Source organism: Grampus griseus (genome assembly GCF_964374135.1).
Source record: "Grampus griseus genome assembly, chromosome: 18".
In the NCBI taxonomy this organism is placed as follows: domain Eukaryota; kingdom Metazoa; phylum Chordata; class Mammalia; order Artiodactyla; family Delphinidae; genus Grampus; species Grampus griseus.
The window spans coordinates 63,528,218-63,542,861 of NC_139012.1; the positions used below are offsets into that span (position 1 = coordinate 63,528,218).

Here is a 14,644-nt window from a genome sequence, read left to right on the forward strand (position 1 = left end):
GCTATGTGGCTGCTTCCCACTAGCTATCTGTTTTACACTTGGTAGTGTATATATGTCAATGTCACTCTCTCACTTTGTCCCAGCTTACCCTCCTCCCTCCCTGTGTCCTCAAGTCCATTCTCTATATCTATGTCTTTATTCCTGTCCTGCCCCTAGGTTCTTTAGAACCTTTTTTTTTTAGATTCCACATATATGTATTAGCATAAGGTATTTGTTTCTCTCTTTCTGACTTACTTCACTCTGTATGACAGTCTCTAGGTCCATCCACCTCACTACTGATAACTCAATTTCGTTTCCTTTTATGGCTGAGTAATATTCCATTGTATATGTGCCACATCTTCTTTATCCATTCATCTGTCAATGGACACTCTGGGTCTGGTTAAGCCACCTGCGTAGCTGGTACGACGTGGCACAGACCACTTCTATCAGAGTAGTAATGGAGAAGCATCTTCCTGTCTGCTCCTCTCTCCACACAAAACGATGGTGCATTCATCTCCCAATTAAAAGACACAGCATATTTTTCCCAGTGGATACAATTTCTCTAAATTATGCTTTTGAGGTTTTGTGAAACTTACTCATTACATCATGCAGAACTGTATCCCCAAACCCCCTCCAATCACATAAAAATAAAATCTACCATGGTTTCAGCCCCTAAAAGTCAGGAATTTTATATTATACCTAATCACATAACCAACTCTATATGGCAAGCATTAGCTCCATTGTAAAGAGGAGGAAACTGAACCTCAGGGAAGTTAAGGCCAAATTCATGGTAGAACATCTTGACACCCAAATGAACCTTTCTGCCATGCCATGCTGCTTCTACCTACACTCCAAGGAGTGGATGGCTGCCATTCTTGGCCTGTGACTAAGGGACCATGAGCATGTTTACTCTGAAAGATCAGGGTCTCAGAGGAATTGGCAAGTGGAGAAAAGTTCACCTCTTGTTCTGGAAGGATAATGCCATCTGTGGTGCAAAGTTGCATGTCTGGAAAATCAAGGATACATCAGAAGAGATCATCTTTCTCCAGGAATAAATGTTGACATCAAGTGTGTACCATCTCATGGTAGATTATGTCACGACATAAGGATAAAGACTTTGCCTGGGGGAATTCCTGAGAGAAACAATTTTCTCTCCCATTTGATTAGTAAGCAGCTCAGCACCCTGGCTCACAGCTTTTGGTCTGAGTGAGAGAAGAGATTAAGGAAGTGTGTTCCTTCTGAGATTTTTGTTCTCTTCCAAAGTGGTGGTGGTAGTGGGGGCTGGAGGGGGAGTAGGGAGGAGGCGGGGAGGGGATGCTAGTTAAAATGAAGGTTTTTTGCCAAGTATTTATCTTTCCAAAAGCATATACAAAGAGAAAGTATGTATTTGTGTGTTTACATTTTGACTGAATCTAAAGATTTGAGGCAGCACATATAAAAAGCATATGATGAAACAGAAAATTAAGTTATTTCAAAAAATTATATCCAAACCCTACATAGCAGAAAAATAATAATAACAGAGTACAAAAGGGCTGAAATTAAAATCCGCAAGCTTTTGCTACCATTTCCACCCTCACTCCTCACCCTAGCCTAGGCCACTTCCTAGACATACTTCTCGAAGTTTGTGCTTTTAATCCTTCTGGTCAATGTCTCCAGCTCTCTAAATAATAAGATTATACTTTTATTTTTAAAAATTGAAATAGGGTTTTATAAAAGTGGAGAACTAGGGCAATGAGAACATAATGAGAAGTCGACCAGAGCACGGTCTTTGGAGACGGACGCACTTGGGGGTGGGTCCTGGCTCGGCCACCACAACCTGGGCAATTTGGGACAGTTACTTGACCTTTCTGGACTCAGTTTTTTCATCTGTATAATGGGAAGAATAAGAGTACCTAATCTTAGGGGTAAGAGGATAATTCAATGTTTATACATGAGTTAGCCCAATATCTGTCTCATAATTGGCCCTCAAATGAAGGTTAGCTAAAAAATAACAAGATTAAAGGCACAGTTAAAACCAGAAATGTAAGCCTTAAGGTACTGCGAAATTACTAGAGACAGACATAAAGAAAAAGTCAGGTTTATCTTACTGTATTTTTGCCTAAAGAGATAATCTATAACCTTTTGTCCAGTAGAAAGTACTATACAACAATCAGATATCATTGCACGTATTTTATTTCAGCTTGTGTGTCTGTGTATAGTATATTTATATGTTTTATTTATCTCATTATGTGCAAAATGTCCTTACTGACCCCAGAGAAGTTCTAGCCTATTGCTTCTCTAACACTGGTTTTACCATATGAAGGAATGACTATCAGAGGAGGGGTAGCAGGAGTAGGCATAAAAACAATGGACTTGGGACTTCAGAACCTTGGTTCCTTTCATCTTATTCCTAAGAATGACAATAATATTGTGAGAACAATATCTGGAACATAAAAGAGATTCCACAATATTTTTATTTAATGAATAAAAAAATATTAATATCTTCTCCAGAACTGTGACTTAAAATATTAGCCCAATTTTCAAATGAAAGATGTGATATTTATAATACTATGGAAGATTACTTAAGGGCCTTAATTGTATTTCTTTCCATAGTAATTGTAGTGCTTTAGCAGAGAAATTTAAGAGGAAGTTGCCATATGAATGATTGTAATTTTAAAACTGGCCACACAGAAAAGAGAGGAAGAAAACATAAAGGAAGGAAGTTATTAAATATGGAATGCCCTATCTGGACTGATTACAATGCTAGAGATTTCTACATGTTATCTCCTGTAATCCACACATCACTATGGAGTAAATTTTTTTTTCCTATTCATTCCTTTTTGTCTCTCTGTGTGTCCAATGCCTAAAAAGTACTTGGCACATAGTAGGTACTCAATACATATTTATTAAACAAATAAGTGAAAAAAATTGAAAACCAGAGAGGGCAAGTAACTTGCCCAAGATCACACAGCTAGGAAGCTGCAGAGCTGGTCAGACAGCATCATAGGCTCATGTGACCCCACAGCCAGGGCTCTCTTCACTCCCTCTTCCTGAGTAGTTCACATGATAACAACAGGACGGATCCAACTACTCATCCTACTTGAAGTCAATTAAGTCACCAAGCCTCTTATTCCTTACTTGAAAATTGGAGGAAATAACTGTTTTCCCATTTAACACCTATGAGGATACATTGTGGTTCATGAGGCACTTTCACATTCAGAATCCCACTTTCTCCTCATGACTACCCGTCAAGGGTAGTTATGAGCATTCAATATAGAAACGGTGAAGAAACAGCTTAGCAAACTCTGAAGGGCCCTAGAAACAAATATTAACTATTTTATATAAAATAATAAACTATTATTATGATATGTGCAAGTGCCGCTTTGCCTTTTCAATGAAGCATTTTCTTTTTTAAAAAAGAAAAGGGAGCCTGGCCATTTAAATTTCCAATGATCTCTACAAACAAGAAAACCAAGGACTGAACTCCAGAAGGACATATCCCAGTAGGGAAATTAGTTTAGCACCTCAGGCAGTCACTTCGTGGGTTAATCAGAGTTGGATGGTTTCCGATTCTGGCTCTTGGCCCTGTCAAGTCTTTCCTTCTAATACATGAATAAATGAATCTGGCTGCACAAGTTATTTATCAGCTCCTTCCAGGCCAGGAAACCTGAGGAGGGATTTTGCAAATCCACTGAAACCTGACTGGCTCCCAGCCTTTGTTCCCATTGTGATCAATCTTCTGGATTTAATGTCAACCCCTCCACCAGCCGCCATCAGAATAGGCCCTCCCCCATCACAAAGGCGACCTCTCCAGCTTGCCCTGCTTTGATTCTTGCCGGCCAGTTTATAAAAATGGGCAACAGGTTTTCATTTTCCATTCCTTCCCCCAGAGAACTCAGCCCACCGATGCCGCGTACCGAGCATTCCACAGGCCCCTGGCAACTGCACCCTCTTGGGGGAAGCGGTGAGATGGCCCAGAGCTGCTAGAGTCACCTGCCTCTTCTCAGGGCCAGCAAGATCAGACCTAGATAGGCTTACCTGATAAGGGAGCGCCAGGTAACTCTGGAGGGCATCTAGGTTTTCAATAAACTCCGTGAGAGGGGCTTCCCTGGTGGCGCAGTGGTTGGGGGTCCGCCTGCCGATGCAGGGGGCGCGGGTTCCTGCCCCGGTCTGGGAGGATCCCACGTGCCGCGGAGCGGCTGGTCCCGTGAGCCATGGCCGCTGGGCCTGCGCGTCCGGAGCCTGTGCTTCGCGGCGGGAGAGACCACAGCAGTGAGAGGCCCACGAACCGCAAAAACAAACAAACAAACAAATAAAAAAATAAAATAAACTCCGTGAGATTTCCTCCCAGTGTCCGTAACATCCGGTCATCGCCAGCCATCTTGCAGGATTTAAAGACGTATTCCCCAAAGAGTTTCAGAATGGCTTCCATGCAGACACCTGTGGAATCCAAAATAAAAGCACCGGCCGGCCAGGTATTCATTCGCTTCCAAAGGGTTCCAATCCCAGCTCTGTGATACGTTTCTGAATTCTCTCTAAGGCTTCACTTTCCTCATCAGTAAATGCCAATAATACCATCGAGGTCACGGGGCCACCACGAGAAGCCCCATGCAGACTGGCATCTAGTAGGTGCTCGTTAAATTGGTGAGTCCCCCCCAGTCCTACCCTGGTCTTTTCCATGGCTCCCATGGCAGAAATTTCTCTAGAATCCAGAAGGGGGTTCAAAGCTGTCAGTTTCCTGTGACAATCTCTCTTGCCATCTTTAGACATCTTTGAACACAATGGCCATTAAATGAACTAAAAATCTATCTCTGAGAAATAATTAATATTGCAACTGAAAAACAATACCAACAAATTCATACTATATCAATTGAGCCAGAAGAGGATACCAAATATTTGCAATCGTTTCCCCTTTCTCTCTCATCTCCTCAGCATCCTAGTCTTGTTTTTTTTATGATAAGACCAATTATGCAAATATTTATTTTTAGGATCTTTATATGCTATTTACTCTTTTTTTATACAGCAGGTTCTTATTACTTATCTATTTTAAACATACCAGTGTATACATGTCAATCCCAATCTCCCGATTCATCCCACCACCACCACCACCCCGCTTTCCCCCCTTGGTGTCCATACACTTGTTCTCTACCTCAGTGTCTCTATTTCTGCCTTGCAAACCGATTCATCCGTACCATTTTTCTAGATTCCACATATATGCATTAATATATGATATTTGTTTTCTTCTTTCTGACTTACTTCACTCTGTATGACAATCTCTAGGTCCAACCATGTCTCTAGTCTTCTTTTCAGGGCAGTTTTTACATTACATCCTCCACAGAAATTTCTCTGACTGTCCTACATCACACTGACTTCTCTCTTCCTAAGGGCTCCATTTTTCTTTTCTTCCTAACTGTATGGTAATTCTGCAGGGCAGTGACCTCACACTACATGTTTTCTGAGCTGGACACAAAGTGGGTGCTTGAGAAATCCCTGGGGGTAGGTTTTCGGTGTGAGCGGGGCTATTGCCGCATCTGCTCTGCTGGACTAGGTTGCGCGCCATCATTTGCTTTGTGGAGGGCCATGGAGTGTTTTTAAAGAATGCTTTTTATAGTCCCTGAAACCGTCATTAATCGATGTTATTTTACTCAGTGCTTGCCAAAATCTTGTAAGAGAGATCACCTTATTAACATGTCCCCTTTTTCACAGGTGAGACCGTGGAGGCTGACAGTCACCTATGTGAATTGACCTAAATTACCCAGGGTGGCAGAGGCTCTAACTCTAAATGAGGTGCTTTTTGTGCCATATCCCACAGCCTCTGGAGCAGCAGTTAGAGAGAAAAGGCGTCTCCCCCCAAGGTAGGGGCTGCTTATAGGTTTTCATTATTGATACAGGAGACAGCACATCCATTCTCCGTGAGAGAACACTCTCTTATTTAGGCTGGTGTGGTGAATCACGATAGGTCCTGAGGGCCGGGAGAAAGTCTGGAATACCCAGGCTGATGGGAGACCTGCCAGATTCACAGTCACCAGAATCCGTGGCTGGACCCTTGCAGGTTCTATGAGGCTCTGGCTGGGCCTAGAATTCACAAGTGGCTTTCAGCTCTCCAATTCCTACGCTCTCCAGGACCAATTCCTACGGGAGCGGCAAAGGATCCGAGGAGGTCTGGGCACTTTCCAGCCTCTCCTTGCTTCCTAGGATGCCCTGAGCAGCAGCTTTCCTACAGCTCGTTGTTCACAGCCAGACGGTTGGACAGATCATCGTTCTGCAAGCTGAGCAGAGCGTCCCCACTGAGTTGGTCAGGTCTCATCGGAGATGAATTATGTATATGTCCCCAAAATGTATTAGCCAGGTCTTCAGGATGCAAACGAAGCTTGCACGGTAGGGTGGGTGTGGTATGTGGCTTGTGTTAATTGCCTCTGCCGGGTTCTCTGCTCCTGGGTCCGTCCCTAGCTGGATGCAGGCAGGTTTGTCTATAACAGCAATCAAGAGCCACCTGCTAACCCCCAAGGGAACTGGAATAATAAATTCCACTCCTGTCTTTTCCAGTGCTGATGAGCCCCTGGGAGGAGAACTCCTGAAAAGTACATGGACACGTGTGGAATTGTTCCTTCCTCTTTCCTCCTTCCACCCCTCCTTTCCTGCTAAATCTAGCTTGTTCAAGCTGAGGAAAAAGAAAAAAACAAAAAAAAAAACAGCTGTGCTGCGCATCCCCTAGGCTGGAGCTCTGAGCAGGTGCATCCTGTAACCCGCTGGGAAAGTACAATCCCAGAGGCCTCCCCATCCCAGGGACCTCTCTCAGGGGGACTGGGCTGTCTGCAAGACCAGCAAAGTTGTATTAAAGTGGCAGTGGCAGCCTTGTGTAGAGAGACTGTCTGCTTGACTTTTAGGTCTATAAACATACAAAAATCCATGAAGTTTATTGTTCCAGACACTGGTTATTTTGTCTCTGGGCACCCAGCTCTGTTCATAGGAAGGACATCGGGCGGAGTGGCCGACTCTTCCCTGAACAAGCATCTTGGGTTTGGGTGTGGTCTTTTCCATCCGTGCTGGGTTTGGGGCTTCCTGTAGGATTTGTAGTTGAGAATGCTTGTCCAGCAGAGGACAAAGGTCACTTTTCAAAACCAACACCTGAATAGTGTAGTTACACAGTTTCCCCTCAGTGAACTTAGGATTCCACAAGCTTTCTAAGTCACAGGGGGTCAGAAATATATAGGAAATGCCAAGAAAATGCAAGACAGAATGAAACACAAATCGTAGATGCCTTAGCATATTTTTTCGTAGTGCCAAGGAGAGTCTATAGCATGCTTAGTATTCTATCTTTTGTGTAGCAAATAAGGGGAAATAAAGAAATATCCATCTATCTACTTATTTGTACAAAAATAAACACAAGAGACTATTGAGACTGTTTATCTTCAGGGCACTGGGAATGGGTAGAAATGTTAGAAAGGTTATGGAGAGTGTGTGTGTGCAGGTGGTGGGGAACTTCTCTGAGTGTAACTTTTTGCAGAGTTCTGGTTTGCAGAATCATGTTAATGATTCATACGCTTAAATTAAAGAAAATAAGATCGATAAGGATAGGGAAAACTCTAAGATGGAATACAAACAGAAACATAATTAACAAAACAGTATTTCAACAGAAGAGTTCTGAATAACCTAATTGCCCAAGAAAAAAATAACCCAGTAAAATTTGAACATGGTATTTAGACTTTCTCCTTAGGCTAAAGAAAAAACAAAATTTAAACAAATATTTGACTGTAGCGAGTAGGCTTCCTTCTCACAGCAGTATGGGTCAGCAATTCTGAAACGACTTTCTAAACACTCAAGGATGAAACCTGTAAGTAAATACGTGGTAAATGATGGGAAGCAGCTTTCTTATTCTGCGAGAAAGAAGACTAGAATGAAGCTTGTGGTGTAGGTTAGGAAATCTACCCTAAGAAGACCACAAAACCCATCACAGTTTCAGATAGATGGATAGAAAGGAAGAAAGAGAGGGAGGAAGACGACAGATAGATGGATGGTGTGTGTGTGTGTGTGTGTGTGTGTTCAGGGTTCCTTGGAGAAATGGCAGATTTCAGGGCTGGGGCAGGAAAATTATGAGTTTATAACATCTTGTCACACCAGAAAGTAAAGAAGTGATCAAAGAATGATGGGGAATGGAGGGTGGGAGGGGGGCACAAGAGGGAAGGGATATGGGGATATATGTATACATATAGTTAATTCACTTTGCTATACAGCAGAAACTAACACAACATTGTAAAGCAATTATACTCCAATAAAGATGCTAAAAAAAAAAATAAGAATGATGGGGACATGTCAAGGACACAAGGACCAGCTTGGGGGGGCTCTAACTGGCTAAATCTTGGAGAATTTGAGCATCAAAATAATTAAAGGATTACAACCTACTAAAAAATGAGTCAAGCGTTCACACTGGGATGGATGGATAGATGGATAGATAGATAGATAGGGAAAATTCTTCCTTATAGTAGAAATTCAACTAATAAATGTAAAAGAAATGATATACTTAGAAAATCACCATTTGGCCACTCTTATAATTTATATTAATTCAGATAAGAATCACCAATGAATACTAAAATTAGGGAAGGAGAAGTTTGAGAAACAGCAAGATAATATACATAGTCTGAAAGTATCTTCTCACAAGATACTAATTTCAAAGGGGAAAAATAATAACTTTACAGTGGAGAAACCTGGCAGATTCCATATTAACTAAGCGATCAAAGTTGACAGCAATAATGGGACAAATCGACATAAGATGCCTCCTGATACAATGAACTGGGAAGGAAAAAACATTACTCTGTGGTCTTTCCACCAAGAAAGCATAGCCTGAATTGAATCATGAGAAGATATCAGATAATCCTGAGTGGAGGGTCATGCTACCAAAGAGCTGACCAGAACTTTCCAAAGATGTCAATGTTATAAGACCCAAAGAAAGACTTGGGGACTGTTCCAGACTGCAGAAAGCCAAAGAAATGTGACAACTGACATGATCCGGGGTTTTCTTTTGTCCTACAGGTCATTACTGGGAAAGCTGGAAAAATCTCAATGAAATCTGTAGATGAGATAATAGCACCGTATCAATGTTCACTTCCTGAGTTTGATAGTTGTACTGTAGTTACTTAAGAGAACTTTTAGGGATAAAGAGACATCATTTTCTTAACATACCAACGATTCAGGAAAAAAAAATATAGATATAGATATAGAGAGAAGGATAGAAGCAACATGGTAAAATGTTAACATTTGGGGAATATAGATGAAGAGTCTATGGCAATCCTTTGTACTATTCTTACAAACCTTCTGTGAGTTTGAAATTATGTCAAAGTAAAAAGGTTTTTCCGATTGTCCTGAAAAGACCTTAGGAAATCTAATACAAGAAGACCACAGTTTATCCACGGCCAGCTGAGATACGGCTGGGTCCTGGGCCTCTGTAATATTCTGAATTTTGAATTTTGCTAGGTATAATCAGGGTATTATGATCATGCTTTAAAATGTCTTTATGTTGTTAGAGACTCATACTGAAATATTTACAGGTATAATTATGGGAAACCTGAGATTCGTTTTAAGACTCCAGCAAGAACAAAACCAGAAAAAAGGGTAGAGGAACCAGAGAGATGAAACGAGATTGGTGAAATAGGAATAATGATTGAAGCTGGGTGAAGGGTATGTGGGCTTCAGTGTATAATTCTCTCGACTTTAGTGTATGTGTGAAAATTCTATTAAAAAGTGGTTTGTTTTTTTTTTTTAAATAGAAGACTTCTTCGATGGCAGGGAAATAAGTGTCACAAAGCGTCTGTGCTTGGCTTCCCAGGAGAGCTGTAGAGCCTTCTGGGGAGTTTTTCAATTGGAATAATGTATAAACTCAAACTTTCTGACTTAACAAGCTTGACTCTTTGGCGTCACCAGGAAATGTTTACTAATTGCTGGGCGACAGCTCAAGGGAATGGAAAGAGCAGAGGTAGGCTGTGCAGGGCAGTGGGAGGGGACACCTGCTAAGGCTCAGTGGGGGCCCCAGAGCCACTGCTGCCCATGCTGGGTCTTCTGGGCAAAGGGCTGGTCAGGGCTAGACTTCCCACGACCCTTGCCTGCTTCCCATCACCCAGAAACAGGCAACAGGAGCTACTCTTCATGGTGACCCACCTGAGGCACCCAGAAAAGCATGTGCTCTTCCACAAGACAGGGAAGTGATTGCCACGCATTTTTGAGAGTTTTCTGTTGAAAATGGGTATTTTTTTCCCCAAAGCTTTGGTTTCCAAAAGAATAAGTTTTAGGTATCAGGAAAGAACTATTCACCTAGAGTACTCTCCTTCTCAAATAATATATGGCTTTAGCCAGGCACAAGATAACCAGTGGGGAAATCTTCTGTGAGGAGATAGAGGCCTTTAAGAAACGGAGAAGGGAACTTCCGTGGTGGTCCAGTGGTTAAGACTCCACGCTTCCATTGCAGGGGGCACGGGTTCGATCCCTGGTCAGGGAACTAAGATCCTGCATGCCACACGGCGTAGCCAAAAGAAATTTAAAAAAAAAAAGAAGAAGAAGAAAAGGAGAGGAACAGCTGCCCATGTTGGTACCATAGGCTGCAAGAAGGAAACAGACTCTAAATTGGGAGGGCTGGGTTCCAGGTGCAGCAATAAGTTGATCAGGCAATAGAGAAAAGGTAGCTGGGAAATGGATGCAGGCAGCTCAGGTGGGAGACCCTTTGCAGCCAGGGCGCAGTCTCACTCATGCCTGGTATAAGCTGCCAGCTTCCTGGTGAGCTTTGAAACAGAGACGTTGGCCCAACTAGGGGTCCACCGGGTGGTCTCAGTGGACCTGCTTTGCTGGTCCACTGAGAGAGAGGGGCCTGCTCTGCTGAGTACCCACTCTGTGGTAGGCACTTTGCTTACATTACTGGACATCATCTTCAGGATAACCATCCAAGGTAGGTGCTGTAGGTACCAGCGATGTTTACCGATGGGGAATTTGCCCCCAGGTTACCCTATTAGGAGACAATACAGCCAGGGGACTCACCCAGGGCTCGCTGATTCCAAAGCCCTCACCAGAGATCTCATGCCTACCCAGCCAACTGCCCCTCCCGCCCGCAGGCTGCAGCGATGGCCTTGGAGCTGGGACACCTGAGTTCCAGCTCCAGTTTTGGTTGTTTGCAGGGTTTGGGTTGCTTATCCTACCTCAGAGGGTCACAGTAAAGACCAAATATGATGAGGCCTGATTTGAGGACTTTGTAAAATTTTATGTTGTTACTCTTCTTTTTACAGAGGTAGGTGCGGAGAAGGCTTGCCGATGGCTAACTGCTGAAATGCGTTTCACTACTGGTTTCTTAGCGAGCAAAGCCTAGACGGGCACGACTGTGTCCAACGGCTGTTGTGTGTTGTTTTGAATTTTGTCACTTCAGATCACTAATAACCCACTTACAGACTAAGTAGGCACTTATTCATATACAGAACAATTCTTATGCAAGGCTCAACCTGCCATCTGGTCCCATCCTGAATTATGCTAATTAGAAAGCACAGAGCTATGCAGTGGCAGAGTGGTCTGGAAAAGTCCCAACAATTGCTTAAAGGTAGAGAAACGGCATTCTGGAGCCCACTTGGAAGGCAAAGCACTAACGAGTGGTAATGGAGCGCGCTTTTTTCTTTGTCTAAGGGAAGAGTTTCTCTCAACTGACGAGTGTCTTTTATTAAACAGTGAAATGCCCTTCCTGCAAACTTCTTTCCTTCGGCAGGGATTTGCTCTCTCTGATTCATGGGAGATAGATGTTAGACATGATAGATAGAAAGATAGAAAGATAGATGATAGATAGATAGAAAGATAGATAGATAGATAGATGATAGATAGATAGGCAGGTAGATGTACAACCAGGGCACTCACCCAGGTCTCTCTGATTCCAAAGCCTTTGCTAGAGACGTAGTCAGTCTATATATCTATATCTGTATCTATGTCTGTATCTATTTCTATCAATAGATAGATAGATGTGGAGAGAAACTACACAGCCTATACTTCCCAGGGCCATCCTGTCTCCAAGTCTCAAGCATGTGTTTACTCAGATTTGAATCTCAGCTTTTGATTTGAAAAATGCATTCACTGTTCTTATATACCATTTCAGGGATAGGTCAACAGATGTCGTTGAGATAAACAAGAAGAAAACACCCTTCTGATTTTCAAAGCCGGACAGATAGAAATCACAGCGGTAGACTTTGGTCTTTGGTAGAAAGGCGGTGTGAGTCAGACCACACATTGGTCTATAAACTTGTTGCTGCCTCTGAACGTATTAGTTGGTTTGGAACTGTGAATGCACTGCGGCAGGTGTGTGACGGGGTCTCTCTGCTAAAGGTACTGCTACACCACATGGTGTCCACAATCATACATAGTTACAAAAACAGCCTGGGCATGATATTAGACGTATGTAGCATTTCCTTCTGGACATATAAAAACTTATTAGATTCCGGTACTGGTCTGTCAGGGCTGCCTTAACTACATACTGTAGACTGGAGGGCTTTGGACTTCTGGCCTCCACAACTATGGGAGAATAAATTTCTGTTGTTTGAAGCCACCCAATTTGTGGTACTTTGTTAAGGCAGCCCTAGGAAATTAATACAGAGGGAAGGAAGGGAGGAGATTTTTTTGAGAACTTATTATACACCAGGTACCACATTTGGTATATTCCACATACATTATCTCATTTAATCCTCAAAACAACTCTGAAGGGTAGATCTTATAATTATTCTCATTTGAACAGTGAGAAAACTATGACGGAATAAGTTAGTTGTCCTCGGTCCTTAAACTAGAAAGGCAAAGAGCTAACGTCTCTCTTTGTCCTGTAGCTGTGCCCCTTAGTGCCTGGGGAGTGAGCAAGTTAATATAATAAACCATCCCTTGCTGATATATCCATTCTGGGAGTACATGTGCATTGTAAATGGGACCATCCATATATTGTCCCCCCAGTTATGACCCTGTCAATGGCATTTTAGTGTCTGGGCAGATGGCAAGATGTCCCATGGCAGAGCAGATGAGGGAGAATGGCCCTCAGCACCCCACAAAGCACACCATATCCATTTCCAGAGAAACACAATGGGATTCTCAGTGCTGTTCTTTCTGACAGCCAGAAGTCATTGTGACGATCTATTTCAAAGATATAACAACATCTGTCAGAGACAACATTGAGGCCAAATATGACAGTGGTGTTGCAGATGATGAAACTCTGTGTTGCTCACAATTTTTGCCCGTAAGACGCATAAGGTTACTCAAATGGAAAGGATGAGTTACCAGGTTGGGGTGGGTCTGAAATCCAATACGACTGCAGTCCTTATAGGAAGAGGGAAATTTGGACCTAGAGACATAGACACACAGAGGAAAGGTGGCCATATGAAGACAGAAGCAGAGATTGGAAGTATGCCATCACAAGGAACACTTGGGGTCACCAGGACCTGGAAGAGGAAGGATTCTTCCCTAGAACCTTCAGAGGGAGCTTGGCCCTGCTGGCAACTTGATTTCGCACTTCTGGTCCCTGAGCTATGATAGAATAAATTTCTGTTGTTGAAGCCACCCAGTTAGTAGTACAGTTGATGCTCATTATTTGTAGATCCATATTTGCAAATTTACCTACTCCCTAAGTGTACTTGTAACCCCCAAATCAATACTCATCAGAGCTTTCGTGGTCATTCGTGGATGTGTACAGAGCAGGGAAAAAAGTGAGCCACCGAACATGCATGTTTCTGGCTAAGGTCACAGGAGGCAATGCTCTGCGTTCTGGACTCGGTTCTCAGACTATAAACAAGTGTCCTCTCGGCAACCTATGTAGTACTACGTTTTTGCATTTTTGTTCTTTTTGTTGGTCTGCTGTTTAAAATGCTCCAAAGCATGCTGCTGAAGTGCTGTCCAGTGTCCTAAGCACAGGAAGGCTGTGATGTGCCTTACAGAGAAAATACATGCCTTAGATAAGCTTCATTCCGGCACGAGTTACGGTGCTGTTGGCCGTGAGTTCAAAGTTAATGAATCAACAATACGTATGGAAAAATGTGTCTTTAAACAGACACACACACAAAATAAGATTATGTATTTATGAGTTATGCAAATGAAAATGGTTGTGGCCAGAGGCTCTCAGGAACCTAACCTTATCTTTCCTATAGGAACAATGGCTCAGTATTTGCTAATTCAGTGTTTGTAAACTTTACAGACCAGAACTACCGCAAATAATGAGAACTGAACATACTTTGCTACAGCAGCCCCAGGAAGCCAAAAAAAAGCCCTATTCAGACTTACCAAGAACCTTGCAAGCCTCTTGGATGAGCTTAATGGTGATGACGTCATCATACACTGTGTAAGTCATGAAGGCATCCTGCACTTCTGCAGAAGCTCTGAAAGATAAATCAAGGTGCAATGGAAATCCAGCAACTGGAGCTTTGCCCCAGGAATATATCCACCGACCCAGCAAGATATAGAAAGAACACTCCTGATCATAAGGGATGGGAAGCATTAGAGTGTTTGGGTGTCAGCTCTTCAAAGAAGCCTTCCCTGGAGCCCAGTTTGGATCAAGAGCTCCCTTCTTGAGTACCCACAGCAGGCTATGAGTTTCCCCAACTTCTATCCAGATTATTGGTCTTACCCTCTAGACTGGGTTCCCTGATTGTGACTTTTATTGTGACACCTTTGAAGACCCTGCAGACAGCACTGTGCT

General features: G+C 42.8%; 1 protein-coding gene across 1 annotated transcript in view; it reads right to left on the reverse strand.

Annotated features, from left to right (window-relative positions):
• The window catches only part of LOC309835915 (guanylate cyclase soluble subunit beta-2-like), a gene marked incomplete at both ends in the record, with an annotated part of 63,924 nt that extends 49,628 nt beyond the window's left edge, over positions 1-14,296 (reverse strand). The window contains 3 exon segments of the mRNA XM_082675632.1: positions 389-493; positions 4,085-4,398; positions 14,230-14,296. Of these exon segments, the coding sequence (XP_082531758.1) occupies positions 389-493; positions 4,085-4,398; positions 14,230-14,296 (486 nt within the window).
• Between the last annotated feature and the right edge of the window lie 348 nt (positions 14,297-14,644).